Raw genomic sequence first — 14,932 nt, forward strand, 5'->3', positions numbered from 1 at the left:
GCTGTAAGTGATGCACCAACTCATCAGCAGTGGCATGTACTCGTTGCAAATCTGGCACAGGCGCAAGATCAAGGGGTGAACGCGGATTAAATCCACAGACCACTTGGAAAGGGCTAAACCCGGTGCTCTTATGAATGGCTCTGTTGAAGGCAAATTCTGCTTGAAACAAATGCTTGTCCCATTGTTTAGTGTGAGAACCCACCAGGCTGCGAAGTATGTTCCCAAGAGATCGGTTAACAACCTCTGTCTGCCCATCCGTTTGAGGGTGATAAGCACTGCTGAATTTCAACTCCGTACGCAATAATTTCCAAAGAGACCTCCAGAAATGACTAAGAAATTTAGAATCACGGTCCGATACAATGGACTCTGGGAGACCATGAAGACGATACACGTGTTGAAAAAACAAAAATGCCACATGAACTGCATCCGTAGTTTTTTTGCAAGCTATAAAGTGCGCCATTTTGGAAAATCTGTCAACGACGACAAAAATAGAATCCATCCCATGTTGAGTGCGAGGCAAACCCACAACAAAGTCCATACTAATATCAGTCCAAGGCTTAGACGGAATTGGTAATGGCATATAAAGACCAGCATTTGTCGTAGAACCTTTAGATACCTGACAGATATGACAACGAGAGACGAAACGTTGTACCTCTTTAAACAAGCGCGGCCAAAAGTATGATGTTGAAACCAACTGGAAGGTCTTGTCACGACCAAAGTGACCCTCGTTATGCAGTTCTTGAATGATACGTAAACGCCAGCTACAGTCAGGAATGCAAAGTCGAGTTCCCTTGAAGAGAAAACCATCCAACAGCGAGAACTGGGTACTGTTGCCAGCATGCACAGCGTCCAGAATTGAACCAAAATAGGGGTCAGTCTTGTATAAATCAGCAAACGATTCCAAACCCAAGACCTCCGTCCGTAGTGACGTTAGCAGACTTCGTCGACGACTGAGACCATCAGCCACACGGTTCTGAGTTCCAGCCTTGTGTTTGAGGACAAATGTGAAATCTTGTAGATAATTAGCCCATTTAACTTGTCGTGCATTCATCTTGTCTTGATTGCCGATGTGCTTGAGAGCATCATGGTCAGTAAACAACACAAATTCAGAATGAATCAAATAATGACGCCAGTGCTTAAGGGTTTGGATGATGGCATAAAACTCTAGTTCATACGTGCTGTAATTACGCTTAGCCATTTAATTTCTCACTAAAAAATGCGATCGGTTTGCTGGATTGGCTGAGGACTGCACCTATACCAACCTTAGAGGCGTCTGTATGAACCTCAAATGGTAAAGAAAAATTTGGTAACGACAGTATAGGGGCAGAACAAAGCTTCTCCTTCAGTAAGAGGAAGCTTGCTGTAGCTGCATCTGTCCAAGAAAACTTGCCATTCTTCATGCAATCGGTGATTGCTGCTGCAATAGTGCTAAAGTGGGGAATAAACCTTCTATAAAAGGATGCGAACCCATGAAAACTCCTGGCCTCATGGATTGTTTGCGGACAAGGCCAAGTACGCACAGCATCAACCTTCGATTCATCCACGGAAATACCATCCTTGGATATGACGTATCCAAGAAACAAAATGCGATCTGTACCGAAGACACACTTCTTTGTAGCGGCAAAGAAATTTTGCTGGCGTAAGACTACCAAGACCTCACGAAGATGACGCAAGTGCATATCCAAGTTAGTACTATAAACCAAAATGTCATCGAAATAAACGACCACAAACTTACCCAAGAATGGTTTTAATACTTCATTCATGACACGCATAAACGTACTCGGAGCATTGGAGAGACCAAACGGCATCACCAACCATTCATAAAGTCCTTCCCTAGTTTTAAAAGCGGTCTTCCACTCATCTCCAGGCCGTATACGAATCTGATGGTAGCCACTACGCAAATCCAATTTGCTAAAAATCGTAGCACCATGAAGCTGGTCCAGGATATCATCCAGACGAGGGATGGGAAAACGATACTTCACCGTAATCTTATTAATAGCACGACTGTCCACACCATGCGCCATGAACCGTCGTCCGGCTTCTTTTTTTTTTTGGTCGAAGGATGAGTAACGCCGGAACTGCACAAGGACTAAGACTCTCCCTGATGAGACCCTTGGCTAACAACTCCCCTACCTGACGTTGTAGTTCCTCGTGTTCTCTTGGGCTCATACGGTAATGAGCTCGATTAGGGAGAACCGATCCTGGTACTAAGTCTATCCGGTGCTGAATAGCTCGAGATGGAGGCAACCCATCCGGAAGGTCAACGGGAAAAATGTCTGCAAAGTCCGATAATACTCCCTGGATACATGACGGAACCGCCACAGTCGACGCAGATGCAAGAGAAAGGCCACAAAGGATGAACACAATACCCTCATCCATCATCTCGGTCTCAAACGTACGCCAAGACAGAAAATTGGAAGCCAGATTAGAGAGTGGTTTGTGCACAGTTTCCTTGGCAGGTACTAACGTGACGCGAGTCGATTTGAACAAGAATGAATATGTGTTTAGTTTACCATTGTGAATTACCTCCCTGTCGTATTGCCAAGGTCGTCCCAATAGCAGATGACAAGCATCCATAACCACGACATCACACCACAAAGCATCCTCGTATACAGAACCAATGGAAAACTTCACAAGACAACGTTTGGAAATAGTTACCTCCGAACCTTTACTCAGCCAGTGAAGAGAGTACGGACTAGGATGTTTCTCTGTCGATAACTTGAGTTTTCTCACAGCCTCTTCAGACACCACGTTCTCACAGCTGCCTGAGTCAATGATCATTCGACAGACTTTTCCTTCTATGGTGCACGTTGTCTGGAAGATGTTCTTTCTGAGCCATGACTCGTCAGTGTCAACCTTCGGCGTCAGGAACGATGGTCGAGAAATCATCAAGCAGTCACCTTGGTCTCCCGGCAGAAATACTTCATCGAACTCAGTTGATGTCTCCTCCGCATCAGCAAATATATCATCAGCAGCAGTCGGCTCTACAAGTAAAGCTTTGCCGGGTCGACCAGCCTTACGACAATCGTTTGCCAAGTGACCAGGATCACCACAACGGTAGCATTTAGGACCAGGCCTTTGAGACGTACTAACATTCTGTTGAGCGGAAGCAATCTGTGAAGGAGTAATAGTAGGACGGCCAACAGCTGCTCTAATTGACTTACGGGATAATTGTTTTTCCAAACGCAGAGCTCGTTGGTGAACCTCAGACACAGAAAAATAATCAAACATATTTAGTGTGTCTTGGAAAGTCTCACGTAGACCACCTATATAGCGGGAGACAAGCTGATCATCGGTGTCTGTAATACCTGACCGAGTGACCAAATCATAGAACTCTTTTGTATATTCATCAATGGAACGAAAACCCTGACGAAGGTTTTGTAAACGAATATACAGTTCTCTGGTATAGTTAAATGGCAAAAAGGCTGAACGCATACACTTTTCAAGCCTTGCCCAGGAAGAAATAGGAGTTTTACCTTTTTGAATCCGGGAAGCTTTCAGTTGACGCCACCAAACAGCAGCCCTACCCCGAAAGCGTGTAGCCACAAGCGGAACCACTCGATCATCAGGAACCCTCTTAAATTCCAGAACTTCCTCCACAGTAGAAAACCAGTCGATACAATCCTCTGGTGTCAACCCGCTACCATGAAACTCAGGAATTTCGATGCGGAATGATGATTCCCAACTCCTAGATTCACGCTCACGCCCAGCAAAAGGGTTATCAGTATCATTATCGTCATCGGCATCAGATGAATTGGACTCATCAATAGGAGGATGACGGCGCTCATGTCGTTGTAACAGGGTTGCTACCTGACCGGCGAGCTGCTCAACCGTGCGTGATAGTTCATCGTATCTCGTTCTCTCCATTACCTCCTCAACTAAAGCCTCGCGAGGACCACCCTGACCTCTACCACGAACCATGTTGGAAGGATCGATACCCAGTTTCTGAATACCAAATGGTGTAGAATGTTAGTACTAGAAATCACACAATGAATAAACTTCTCAAAGGAAGAGTTTTCTTTTCTCAAAAATCTGCCGATCTTCCTTACAAACGTGGCCATATATAGGCCTTATGGGATATGCCAATATCTTTTATGATTAATGCTAATAAAGAGGAAATCCTACTAAATATAATATCATGCCAATACTAGCAAGATATCTCTTATTTCCTAACAAAAATAACAAATAGGAAAATATTTAACGGATATTCTTTCGTCGATCCCTTCCTTCCAAGTAGGATTCTGCCATATCTTGCACTACATCATGCGTGAAGTCAGAAACGAAGGAAAAATCATTACAGTTCAACAGTGCGAAGAAGAAGTTCAGGAAAGAAATCAATCTTGAGATTACAGCATCAGAAGTTAGGAGGATTCGTGTAACTCACTATCACCAGCAGCAAACGATGAAAATATGTTTTGAACGTGCAGAAAAAGAGGTTGGAAGGACGTGCGAAGATAAAAAAACTCGCAACAAATGAACATGAACATGGCAGCACCTACGTAACAGGATCTCTCAGTTTCACTAATAGACAAAGGAGTATACAGAAGAAATGGCGAAAACAGCAAAATTGGAGTACATAAAGAACACGCAAGGAAGATAAGCTTCAAAGGCGCACAGGACATGGACAAACAAAGACGTACCCGTAAAGAAGTTAGCATGGGAGGTGTGAAGGAAAAGCGGAAATATATTTTGTTACATTTTAGGGTATGCTAACAAACAGGAGAGGAAGAAAATACGAAGAGAGAAAAATTATATAAAGAGTGATTACAAGACGATAAGTTGCGAGAATCTCACTGCTTCAACACAAACATGAACTGGAACAATTGGTCATGAGCCAAGATAACGTGTTGAACATCGCGCGTTCGACTCTCTCACTCACCTTTTACTCTCACCAAGCTCAAATACCACATATTTTTCAGCAGTTGTTCAATTCGCACATGAAATACAAATTCGCATTGTTGTTCAATTATACCGCACACTAGTTGATGCACAGATGGTTAAGATGGGAAGATGCAACATTCATGCCCAGAGTTCAAATCCCACTTCCAGCACATATTTTTACAGATTTTTTTCTAAAAGTTCATCCCACCGCATAACAACAAGGTCGCTCACATTAGATCAACACCAACAAAGGTTATCATCTTATGAAGCACACTAAGAAGATAAGAGATCAAGGCTACAACTATCTTAATCAAAGGAGATATCTATGCACCAAGAGGAACTCACATCAAGAGAAATAGAGCGTTACAACAAGAAGAAAGAAAAGCAAAGAAGAAGAAGGCAACAATAAGACCTTAATACAAGGCAAAAGATTGTCCCTAGTTCACATATATGCAAGAGTCAAAAGTAAGACCTAACGTGCGTCATAATTGGGAAAAACTCGTAGAAAATAGCATGACTCAGGGGAAAGCTACATCGACCCTGGAACCTGAGTCATGGAGATTTGGGGTGAGAAAAACGAAAAATCCCATCCAGGAGAGGTGCCTTAAATTTTCAGTCTAAGCTCATCTCCTTAGATTGGAAGACCAAGGTGAGACAGTCTCTCCTAAGGAGTGAAGAAACTCGATCAGGGTGCCGAGGTAAACGGTTGAGTCAAGAGTGCCCTGGGCGTCTGGAGCGTACCTTGCCACTCTTGACAAGTCCTGACTATGATGCACTCGGTCCGAAGATACCCCACTTAGGGTGCGGTCTCGCAACCATAGACCTCATCGGTATTGGGATGTGAGACTGCGAAATCAACTGATTGTTGAATTAACCAGATGAGAAGAGCCATAACCTTAACCATCCATTAGGGAGATGAATTGTGTCAAAATACGACAATGTCATGGGGCTTCTACTCAAGGGAGTATTTAGGCCTGTCGCATTGTCGCATGAAGAACATCCTGAAGAGGCAATAATACAAGAAGATGATAAGGCAAGATCAATGGGTCATTTCATGAAAGTGTAAAGACTGTCTGCAATTTTGCCGCCCGACCAAATAAAGGTAAAATAATACCTCTACTTAGGGAGGAGAAATAAGACCACACTAGAAACACAAAGACCTATATATTGTGATTATAGTATATATGCGATTTTAATAGTGCAAGAATAAGGAAGAGAAAGACTAATAAATGCGATACAAGGAGCTACAGATGGACAAAGAACAAAGGTGAGAAAGATGCAACACAAGCAAGAGTATGCGAGAAACAATAATTGTGCGAAGATGAACGCTTATATTAAAGACAAAGCCAAAGAAATGAAGAATGGAAGCAATTTGAAGTACCATCAGCATTAGTGCGGCAAAATAAGCTAACTAACACAGACATTATCTATTGCATTTAATCAACAATAGATACTTCATACTTCGCATACTTCAAGAAATGATACTTTTTATATACTTCTCAATGCTTCGAAACTTCACAAAAGAATAGAGGCAAGTACATACTTTTCAAGAAAAATATTCTTTCGCTCGTTCCTCCAACAACTACAACAAGGCGAGTTTTTTCTTCAAGATCACTCTTCAAGCAATATTCAAGAAAAAAGAGGCAAAATGTAGGGGCAAAATATCGCACCTCTTATTTCTATGCGAAGTTGTCACTTCATTACCAAGCGAAGCCGATCACACAAATGATACCAAAGATGACATCACAAAGTCACACTAAAAGCATGAAGAGTCATGCGACAACGAAGAGTACGTGCGAGAAAATCAATGTAAGTGTGTTATAATAACACACGTTAGATCCGAAAATAGGGGAAATATTAGTTGTACCCCACTACATATTAGTTGTCATTCACTATGTAAACACCTATATAAAGAGAAAGGCAAGAGAGAGAAAGTATTATCACAAAAGGGGGACACATTAGAGATAGAAAACAAAATTTGTATTATTATTATCTCCTTCTACTTCATTCACCAACCTAGAGCTCCAAATACTCATTAATGGAGTCTCAATGTAATACAAATGTAATTTCAACAATCATAGTGAACCCTAACCCCGTGGATGTAGATCACATTGATCGAACCACGTAAATCTTGTGTCTTATTTTACATTTCCATCATTTTTATCTTCATTTTCATGTTAAAGGGGTGTTAGTTGTGGGATTTTCTACAACTACAAATCTAGTGGTGAGGGTTTCTTAGTTTTTTTTTTTTTTTGATAGTAAGGATGAGATATAGTACCAAAGGAAAACTGAAACAACTAAACCAAAAGAAAAAAAGAACAGAGAAGTAGGTACAATGTTCAAGGTATCACTTCAGGACATGCCATGTTGTGATCATTAGACAACAAACCTTCAATTCTTCCTGATTCATTGGTAGTACTACTACTACCTTCATTTAAAGTACTCCTTTTATCTATCCTTAATAAGATTATTTAAGAAGGTAGGCATATCTTCTTTCCAAACACTAAACATGGAAGATTTCCTAACCTCCACCGTAAACTTGTCAGCCAGTGAATTTCCAGTTCTGTGGATGAATTTGAAACCCAGAAAGTTATTACATTCTTCTAAAATCTTCATAGCTTATTTCACAATTCTCTGATTCCTCCATTCTATCATAATCTCCTTTCCATGGATGAAATTTACCAGTCTTTAGCAGTCTCCCTATAACCAGAAACTAAATATTCCTTCGTTATTTATTTCTCAGTGAGGTGATCAAGTAAGTCTATGTTAGACTTATAAAGAACGACTTTGATCTTTGTAATATAAAAACTCCACCGAGAAGAGTTGTTATTGTGTGGAAATTACTTCATAATGGAGTGGCTACATATGATAATGTTTTGTTTTTTGGGACTAGTACTCGTTGTTGTAATGTTTGTGACATCTCATGTTGCGAGTCCCAATAGCATCTTGTTAGATTATGGCTTGGTTGAACCCACCAAGCGTTGGTATGTCAAGTTTTTTTGTTATATTTTAGTGAATCAAAACTCATGTTAAGAGTCGCTTGATTATGTACTAGAGTTAAACTTCGTATAGGTTAGCTTGAAAGTATTAGGATACGACACATTATAAGTATTGCGAAGACTTGTAGATGTGAAGAAGCAAGGAGCTACAACGACAACAATCATCCTTCTACTTGAGGTTATTGATATTTGACTTGAACTTTTTCATTCCCTAACGTATCTTTCAAGTCGTGCATATTGAAAACATAACTGCGAAGCATATTTGAACTCTACATAGACATAATATTAAGGAATACAATACGAGGTTTATTGCTTAACCATTAAAATTTGTAGATAAGACATCGCCATAATCATTTGAATGCTATTGTGATTATGTATGGGTATGAGGTGAGGATTTCATCCTAGGGAACAATGTTTACATGTGTTCTAAGGAAGTAAGTTCATAAACTTGTTTGTGAACCGAAAAGTAAATTGCCATGTGTTATTGGTTTTGTTATTCATTTCTTAACTTATGAACAACCAATAAGTGTGATAGAGTATAACCGCTCATACCTTGTTGTGTTCTTCGTAGAACTGTTCACAAAGGCCTGACTTATGTATTGGTATAACTTTTGTTAGTAAAACCGATCTTAAATAATCACCTGTGGTATGATCGGATTTTGTATGTCTGACCTTATAAGGGAAAGGGAACCGATCCTAGTAAGGGAAAGGGAACCGACCTAGTAAGGGGTGCAGTACATCAAAGGGAACCGATCCTTGTATGGGATGCAACAAGGTTTATAGCAGAAAAGGGAACCGATCCTATGGACATGTGCAACAAATATAAGTTAGATACCATATATATGTGAGGAACCGATCCTAGTACCTAGTCAACCGAACTTTTGGGAAGCTAGTGTGACTATGCACAGTACTCACATGGAGGTAGAACCGAAACATGTTTTGGTAGAACCGTAAACCCATGATTGTGATTGAATGTTGGTTTGATCAATCACGTAGTTCTTGAAAGTCATATGAATCAATTCTAAACTTATTTGGAAGTGTGGCAAATCGGTTTCAAGGTTGGAAGTGTGAAAGAGAACTTACAAAGTTAAGATGTCGACAAACTTTGAACACGTGCTGTGAATGTTTATTTCTATAATTGTTCAAAGATATTCATTAACGGCCAAGGGAAGAGAATCCCAGGATCGAAACATAAGTAAGTTAAGAATCTTTTAGTTAAGGTTATTAATTTCATTTTGTAGGGAAATTACAGAATTTGTAATGTTCATTTACTAATTAGATTTTTCGAGAGATTTCGATCGTTATATTTGGACAGAGCATTTCCAGGAATTATGAAAACCGAATCTGTGTTTTTATGAATATCTTGAGAATATTTTCGGTTTTGGAAATTCCTTGGTGTCCAAACTTCCTTGTCTATAAATACACGAAGTTTGCCTTTCTAGCAAACTAATCCTTCGTAACAACAGATTTACTCTTTTGTTGTTGTTACTAGTGTAGCAACCTATTCGGAGAGGAGAGTAACCTAATTAGGCGAAAATCTCTTACGGCCTCTCAATTTAAAGTCTTCTTTGGGATTGAGAAGCTCTAGCGCGAGCCGTTGGTGGGAAACTAGATAATTGGGTTTATCTTTGTTTTCGATTTATTTGATTGACTAACGGTGGTTGAAATCTGATTGCACCTAGTTTGTTTATTCTTGAGAATCGTCTCTTCTGAGTTTCGAAAGGTATCTTTAGACTGTTGTTAGTTCCAAAGACGATCTTGTGATAATCAATTGTTAACAGACTCCGTTCTGTGCGTGATTGATCACAAGAGATTCAAGTGATTGTGTGCAGGTTTTTATTGAAGATTTAAGAAGATTTGAAGACAAAGAAGATATTGAAGATCTGACTTAGGTTTATAACCTTTGGTGTGCACAATACTTGTTTCAGTAAAAGAGGATCCAATTAATAATTGGTTTATCCTTGTGGTAAATTTGATTGATTAATTGAGTAGATCGGCATCAACACGGTTCTTCGGATTAAAGGTGTTGTTGGCTTAATCTTAAACAATTACCTTTGGGTGATTGAACATAAGATAGATCTAAGGACCTGACGAAGGAGTTTATGTTAAGATAAACGGAAGAGCCTTTATCCAACTCATATCACTTGGTTGAATAGAGTTGATACCAAACAGATTTGTTGTTCCTTTACTGTTTGGAATACGAACCAAAGGAATTGTTCCAAATACGTGACTTATTCATAAGACGGAGGCGTGGGAATACAGATGGAACTAAGTGAACTATAGGGTTAGTTACTTGGTCTCAACTATACGAAGTTAGGTGTAATTTTGTGTAGCGGCTTAATCCTGAGAGTATTTAATTCTGGACTAGGTCCCGCTGTTTTTATGCATTTGCGGTTTCCTCGTTAACAGAATCTTGCTGTGTCATTTACTTTTATTTTCCGCATTATAATTGTTTTATTATAATTAAAGTAAATCACACAAACGTTAATTCTTATTTACTTGATAAGCAATCCTATTGTGTTTGGTTAAGTCCGAACCTTTGTATCAAGTAAACATACTTCGTTGTTGTATTGTCTCGATCTCGTATCCATAGACGATCACACGAAGTGTGAAACGATTAGTTGTATTGTCTCGACTCAATCCATAGACAAACACTTTCGGAGAAAGGACTTATAGGTAGGAAAAGTTTTAGCTTGAGGTATATTTGGATACCGTCGCCTTTTCACATCTATTCTTCGAATGCTCTTATGCCACAACGTTGTGGAACTGGTTAGGTAGCATATTTAACATCCGCTTAACTGCTTCCTCTATTCGAGAGTTATTTGGTATTATTCGTGTGTACAATGGTTGCTCGCAGGTCAAGAATCTTTTATGGATGGCAGCCATTAATTGCATTTGGTTGATTTGGTCGATAAGGAATAGAATTCGTTTCGATAGAGAATCTACCCGTATCCAGCAAGCAACGACTAGACTCAAATTACTCATCAGTGAGTCTGGGAGATTAGGCAAGGGACAAATGTACAATGCAATGTATGATCTTGATATTTTGGGATTTTTTAAGATCGAAAGAAGAATGGCTAGAGCTCCGAAGATCACTGAGGTAACATGACAACCTCCTTTATACGGGTGGTTTAAGATCAATGCCGATGAATGTTCTTTAGGAAACCCGGGACAAGCCGGTTGTGGGGTCGTCTTTAGAGATAGTAATAGCTTGGCGGTTGGTTGCCTGGCTCAAGCCATTGGTGTTGATACTTCAGTTTCTGCTGAATTTTGGCGAGCCATATACGCTTTTAGGATTGCTCGAACTAGGAGGATGACTCGTATATGGTTCGAGTGTGATTCGATGCACATCATTAGAGCATTGTCTGATCCGTCTTTGGTGCCTTGGAGATTAGCAGTGCACTGGGAAAATTGCATGAGATTTTGTCGTCTATTCATTTCAGATATTCTCATCTATAGGGAAGGCAACGTTGTGGATGATCTTTTGGCTAAATGTGGAGCTTCAACCGGTTCTCAATGGTGGAATGATCCACCTCAATTTATTAGAGCTACTTTGGGTAAAGAAAAATCAAATTTATCTGCTTACCGTCTTAGATAATTGTAACGTTTCTTTTATGCCTTTTCTTTTTTTTCGCTTCTTTCTCTTTCGAGATTTCGTCCTAGTCCCCCTCATTCTTTTTCTTTGTTTTTATCGATAAATTCCTCCTAACGAGATTTAAGGGGAATAAATAAATAAATATATATATATATAAATATATAAAGAACGGCTTTAGTTAGGAGTTCCCAAATAAACTGCTACAAATTAATACTACTCCCTCCGTCCTAGTTTAGATGCCAAAATAGTATTTTGCACAAAGATTAAGAAACACAAAGAGAATAGTTTTTTCCACAATTACTCTAGGTTAGTATTTAATGTTCCCAATTTTTAGATGTCTAGGTTTTTGTTGTTTAGTTGGAAAAATTCAAATTAAAGGAAATATATAGAGAAAAGTATTTAAAAGTGTCTTGAAAATTGATTGAAATACACAATTCTCCATGTTATGGCATAATTCCAAGTTACGGGCAAATCAAGATAAAAGGTGGAAAAATATGAAGTATACCAAGTATTTTAGGACAAAAGAAATCACCAATTTTAACATCTAAACCAGTACGGAGGGAGTATTTAAGTTCAATACGTGGAGTAAAAGAGCATAATAATCTCAGATCTATAAACTGTTCTAAGTACACCTTCAGTACTTACATTATTCAATTATTACTAGTACATGGAAGCAAAATTCTTAAAAGGGATCTGATAACAAGGTAGAGTTTATTTATTCTTATTCATTAGTACTGTCCCAAGTCAGGATCATACACTTATGTGATTACACGTCAATCAGAGCAACCGGAGCTTCGTATTTGCTTACTTTGTGAAGTTACCTGCTTCAGGTAATTCAAAGCATAAAAGTTAAGGATCAGGGTACCACTAATATAAAAGCCGATCGAACATTGCCAGACATCAAACCAGCTAGTATGATCACAAAAATTTGCACCTATAACCGCAGGTAATTCTGGTTGATGTTCCACTGGAAAGACCAATGATTATTCACATTCTTGAATGACCAATATGCCCATCCAAAAGAAGCTGAACCATACACATCTAACTGTGCTCTTCCGAAGTTTCGGTAATCCTCTGTAGACCCGCCTTTGCCAAATTCGTTCACCCACTCCCCTGTATTCATTTCCAACAAAACATTTGAGTGACTACTACTTTTTTTGTTTCGAGTTAACAGGCAACTAGTTTTTCAAAAGGAACTTCCAAAACAAACAAAGTATGTTTCTGCTAATAAAGCCTTACCAATAAACACCAACGGTCCATCAGCAGCGTTTAGAGAATCCATTTGAGACTTCCTATTTCTATATAAGAAATCGATATTCTCCTGTGTGCTTATATTTTCGAAGTAACTGTCATAGAGATTATAGTAGTGCAAGTCCAATACTACTTTTGATTTACCAGTGTTGGCCTTATAAATGTCAGCTGGGTCTCCAGGGCCAATCACCTGACTCATTATTACATAAGCTGGTGAATGTTTTCTCACAATGTCATATCCGTCTCTGTAGTACTTCAGTAACTTATCCAAAGGAACTTCAGGAGAATGTGGTTCATTCAAAAGCTCAATCCCCAACAGAGCAGGATGATATCCGTACCTGCAAATGAAAGATGACATGCATGCTCATTAGGAGCTGCAGATAGAAACACGATAAAAGTTTCCAGGGATTTGTATAAGCAATTTTTATTAAATAAGCAAGAATGGTTATATATCTAAAGATAAAAATATTTTACCTGGAAGCTAGGAATTCTATTGCTTCAAGGCTTCGCTGGATATTATCTGATATCAGCCAGTCAATAGAACCATCACGACTAGAACTGTGATCCATTCCATTTTGGGAACCAGGAGCTGCGTGAAGGTCAATTATGCATTTTAAGCCGAGCTCACTGCAAAACAAGCTTAGGTTGATTTTCAAAAAAACTAGGGACCAGGAAGACAAGAAAATTAGGAAAGAGAGACCCACTGTGCCCATCGGAATGCATTGTCTAGAGCTGCCAAGCCTCCACCAACATATGGAGCTGGTGGATAGGGATCTTTGGTAATCCACCACCCAACAGGAATCCTAACGGTGTTTATACCATGTTTGCTAATAAAACGAAAGTCTTCTCGTGTGATGTAGTTGTTCCTATGTTCCTGCAATTCAAGTTAATTTTACTTTTTAAAAAACATTCTTATGCTACCCCTTTTTCATCCAAAGGTTTGAACTGCACTCGAGTTCTATAAGCAATAGTTAAGTCATAACTTGCCATATACATCCAAAAGATGCAAACAGCTGATGTTAACAACGATTTCTTGTCAAAACAAAAAGATAAGGGAAATAGAAAATTACGGTGAGCACTTGTTTTGCTTTCTGGGGTCCATGCCCATTGCAGAGCTGGTACTCCCCTTTCAAAGGGCCACCATCAAAAGTCATTACAAATATGGCTGCATTACCATCATCAAAGTCCGGTGTCCCAACATAGTTTGCTTTTAGCTCATTTTCAGAGGATGCCTAAAAAGTCAAATTATCAGATAAATATGAATTGCAATGACCTGTCAGGGGAGAAGTTCAAATTCATGAGAGTATTTACCTGTAGATATCTACCGCTAGAATGTTTAATTCGAACTCGATCATTGCTAGATCTTTCAATAGTAAATGTTTCTTTCCAAGACGGCGATCCTGATGTTGTGGTGATAGAGGCCCATTGTCCAGCACAGGATAGAAACTGTCCTTTAAAAGAACGAAGCTGATATTCCGATTGAGATATCCTCCATAACTGCATCAGAGAGTAGTTGCATGATCTTAACATCTCGAATCCATAAATAAAGTCCTAAGGATTACAATAACAGTTCCAAAAAGAAGTATGAGAATTCTGGTTTAATTTCTGTGATTGCCTTACTCTGAAGGTTTCCCAGCCACTAGCTTTTTCCCTGTTTACGGTGACAGCGCCGGAATCCCCTCCCTCCTCTGCACATACATACTTATTTGATCTCAGAGATCTGAAATGAACCTTTGCTCCGTCCTGCATTAAAAACTTCCGTACCGTAAATATATACACAACCACCAAATCTAAACGAACTTAAGCAAAATCACACAAAATCTCGCCATAAAGAAAACTTACAAGCATATCTCCATTGGGAATTCCATCAAATAGTGAAGGTTTCATCCATCCTTCAACAACCAACCAATTACCCAAGTTCACGCCTCTTACTTTCCCACCATACACTCCATCGACTGCGCACGAAGCTGAAAAACCAAAGAACAAACTCACTATTCACTAATTTACCCATTCTTGAAATATAAAAAACTACAAAAAGTTGGATACAATGAAGAACAAAGTAATGCCTTTTGAAGATTATATACCAGAATTTGCCCAAGAAAGGCAAAAAAATGAAAGTAAAAGCCATTTGCAAGAAACGGAATCCATTAGAAATATTCGAGTAAATACAAGATACATTGTAAAAGGAGCTTAAGAAGACTTATAT

The 14,932-nt window shown here is 39.2% G+C and overlaps 1 protein-coding gene across 2 annotated transcripts; it reads right to left on the bottom strand.

Moving 5' to 3' along the window:
* Window positions 1-12,056: 12,056 nt before the first annotated feature.
* LOC113335030 (glucan 1,3-beta-glucosidase A-like) lies at window positions 12,057-14,932 on the bottom strand. Of its 2 annotated transcripts, XM_026581256.1 has the most exons (10): window positions 14,811-14,932; window positions 14,569-14,693; window positions 14,347-14,469; window positions 14,038-14,223; window positions 13,797-13,958; window positions 13,431-13,600; window positions 13,201-13,353; window positions 12,715-13,064; window positions 12,410-12,588; window positions 12,057-12,296 (listed from the first exon to the last, which is right to left on the bottom strand). In XM_026581256.1, exons 1-9 carry the CDS (start codon window positions 14,902-14,904, stop codon window positions 12,410-12,412), a joined length of 1,542 nt encoding a protein of 513 aa, XP_026437041.1. In that variant the 5' UTR covers window positions 14,905-14,932; the 3' UTR covers window positions 12,057-12,296. The 2 variants fall into 2 exon arrangements, with proteins under 2 accessions (XP_026437041.1, XP_026437033.1); XM_026581248.1 differs by having other exon boundaries at window positions 12,057-12,588.

This window comes from Papaver somniferum, chromosome 1 (assembly GCF_003573695.1).
Source record: "Papaver somniferum cultivar HN1 chromosome 1, ASM357369v1, whole genome shotgun sequence".
Classification (NCBI taxonomy): Eukaryota; Viridiplantae; Streptophyta; class Magnoliopsida; order Ranunculales; family Papaveraceae; genus Papaver; species Papaver somniferum.

What these genes read in the sequence shown, in the direction of transcription:
- LOC113335030 (XM_026581256.1), bottom strand. Translation starts at nt 14,904, where the DNA reads ATGTATCTTGTATTTACTCGAATATTTCTAATGGATTCCGTTTCTTGC. An exon ending in AATGCATTCCGATGGGCACA is followed by an intron (nt 13,354 to 13,430) that starts GTGGGTCTCTCT and finishes CTTGTTTTGCAG; the next exon opens with TGAGCTCGGCTTAAAATGCA. An exon ending in TGGACCGTTGGTGTTTATTG is followed by an intron (nt 12,589 to 12,714) that starts GTAAGGCTTTAT and finishes AAATGAATACAG; the next exon opens with GGGAGTGGGTGAACGAATTT.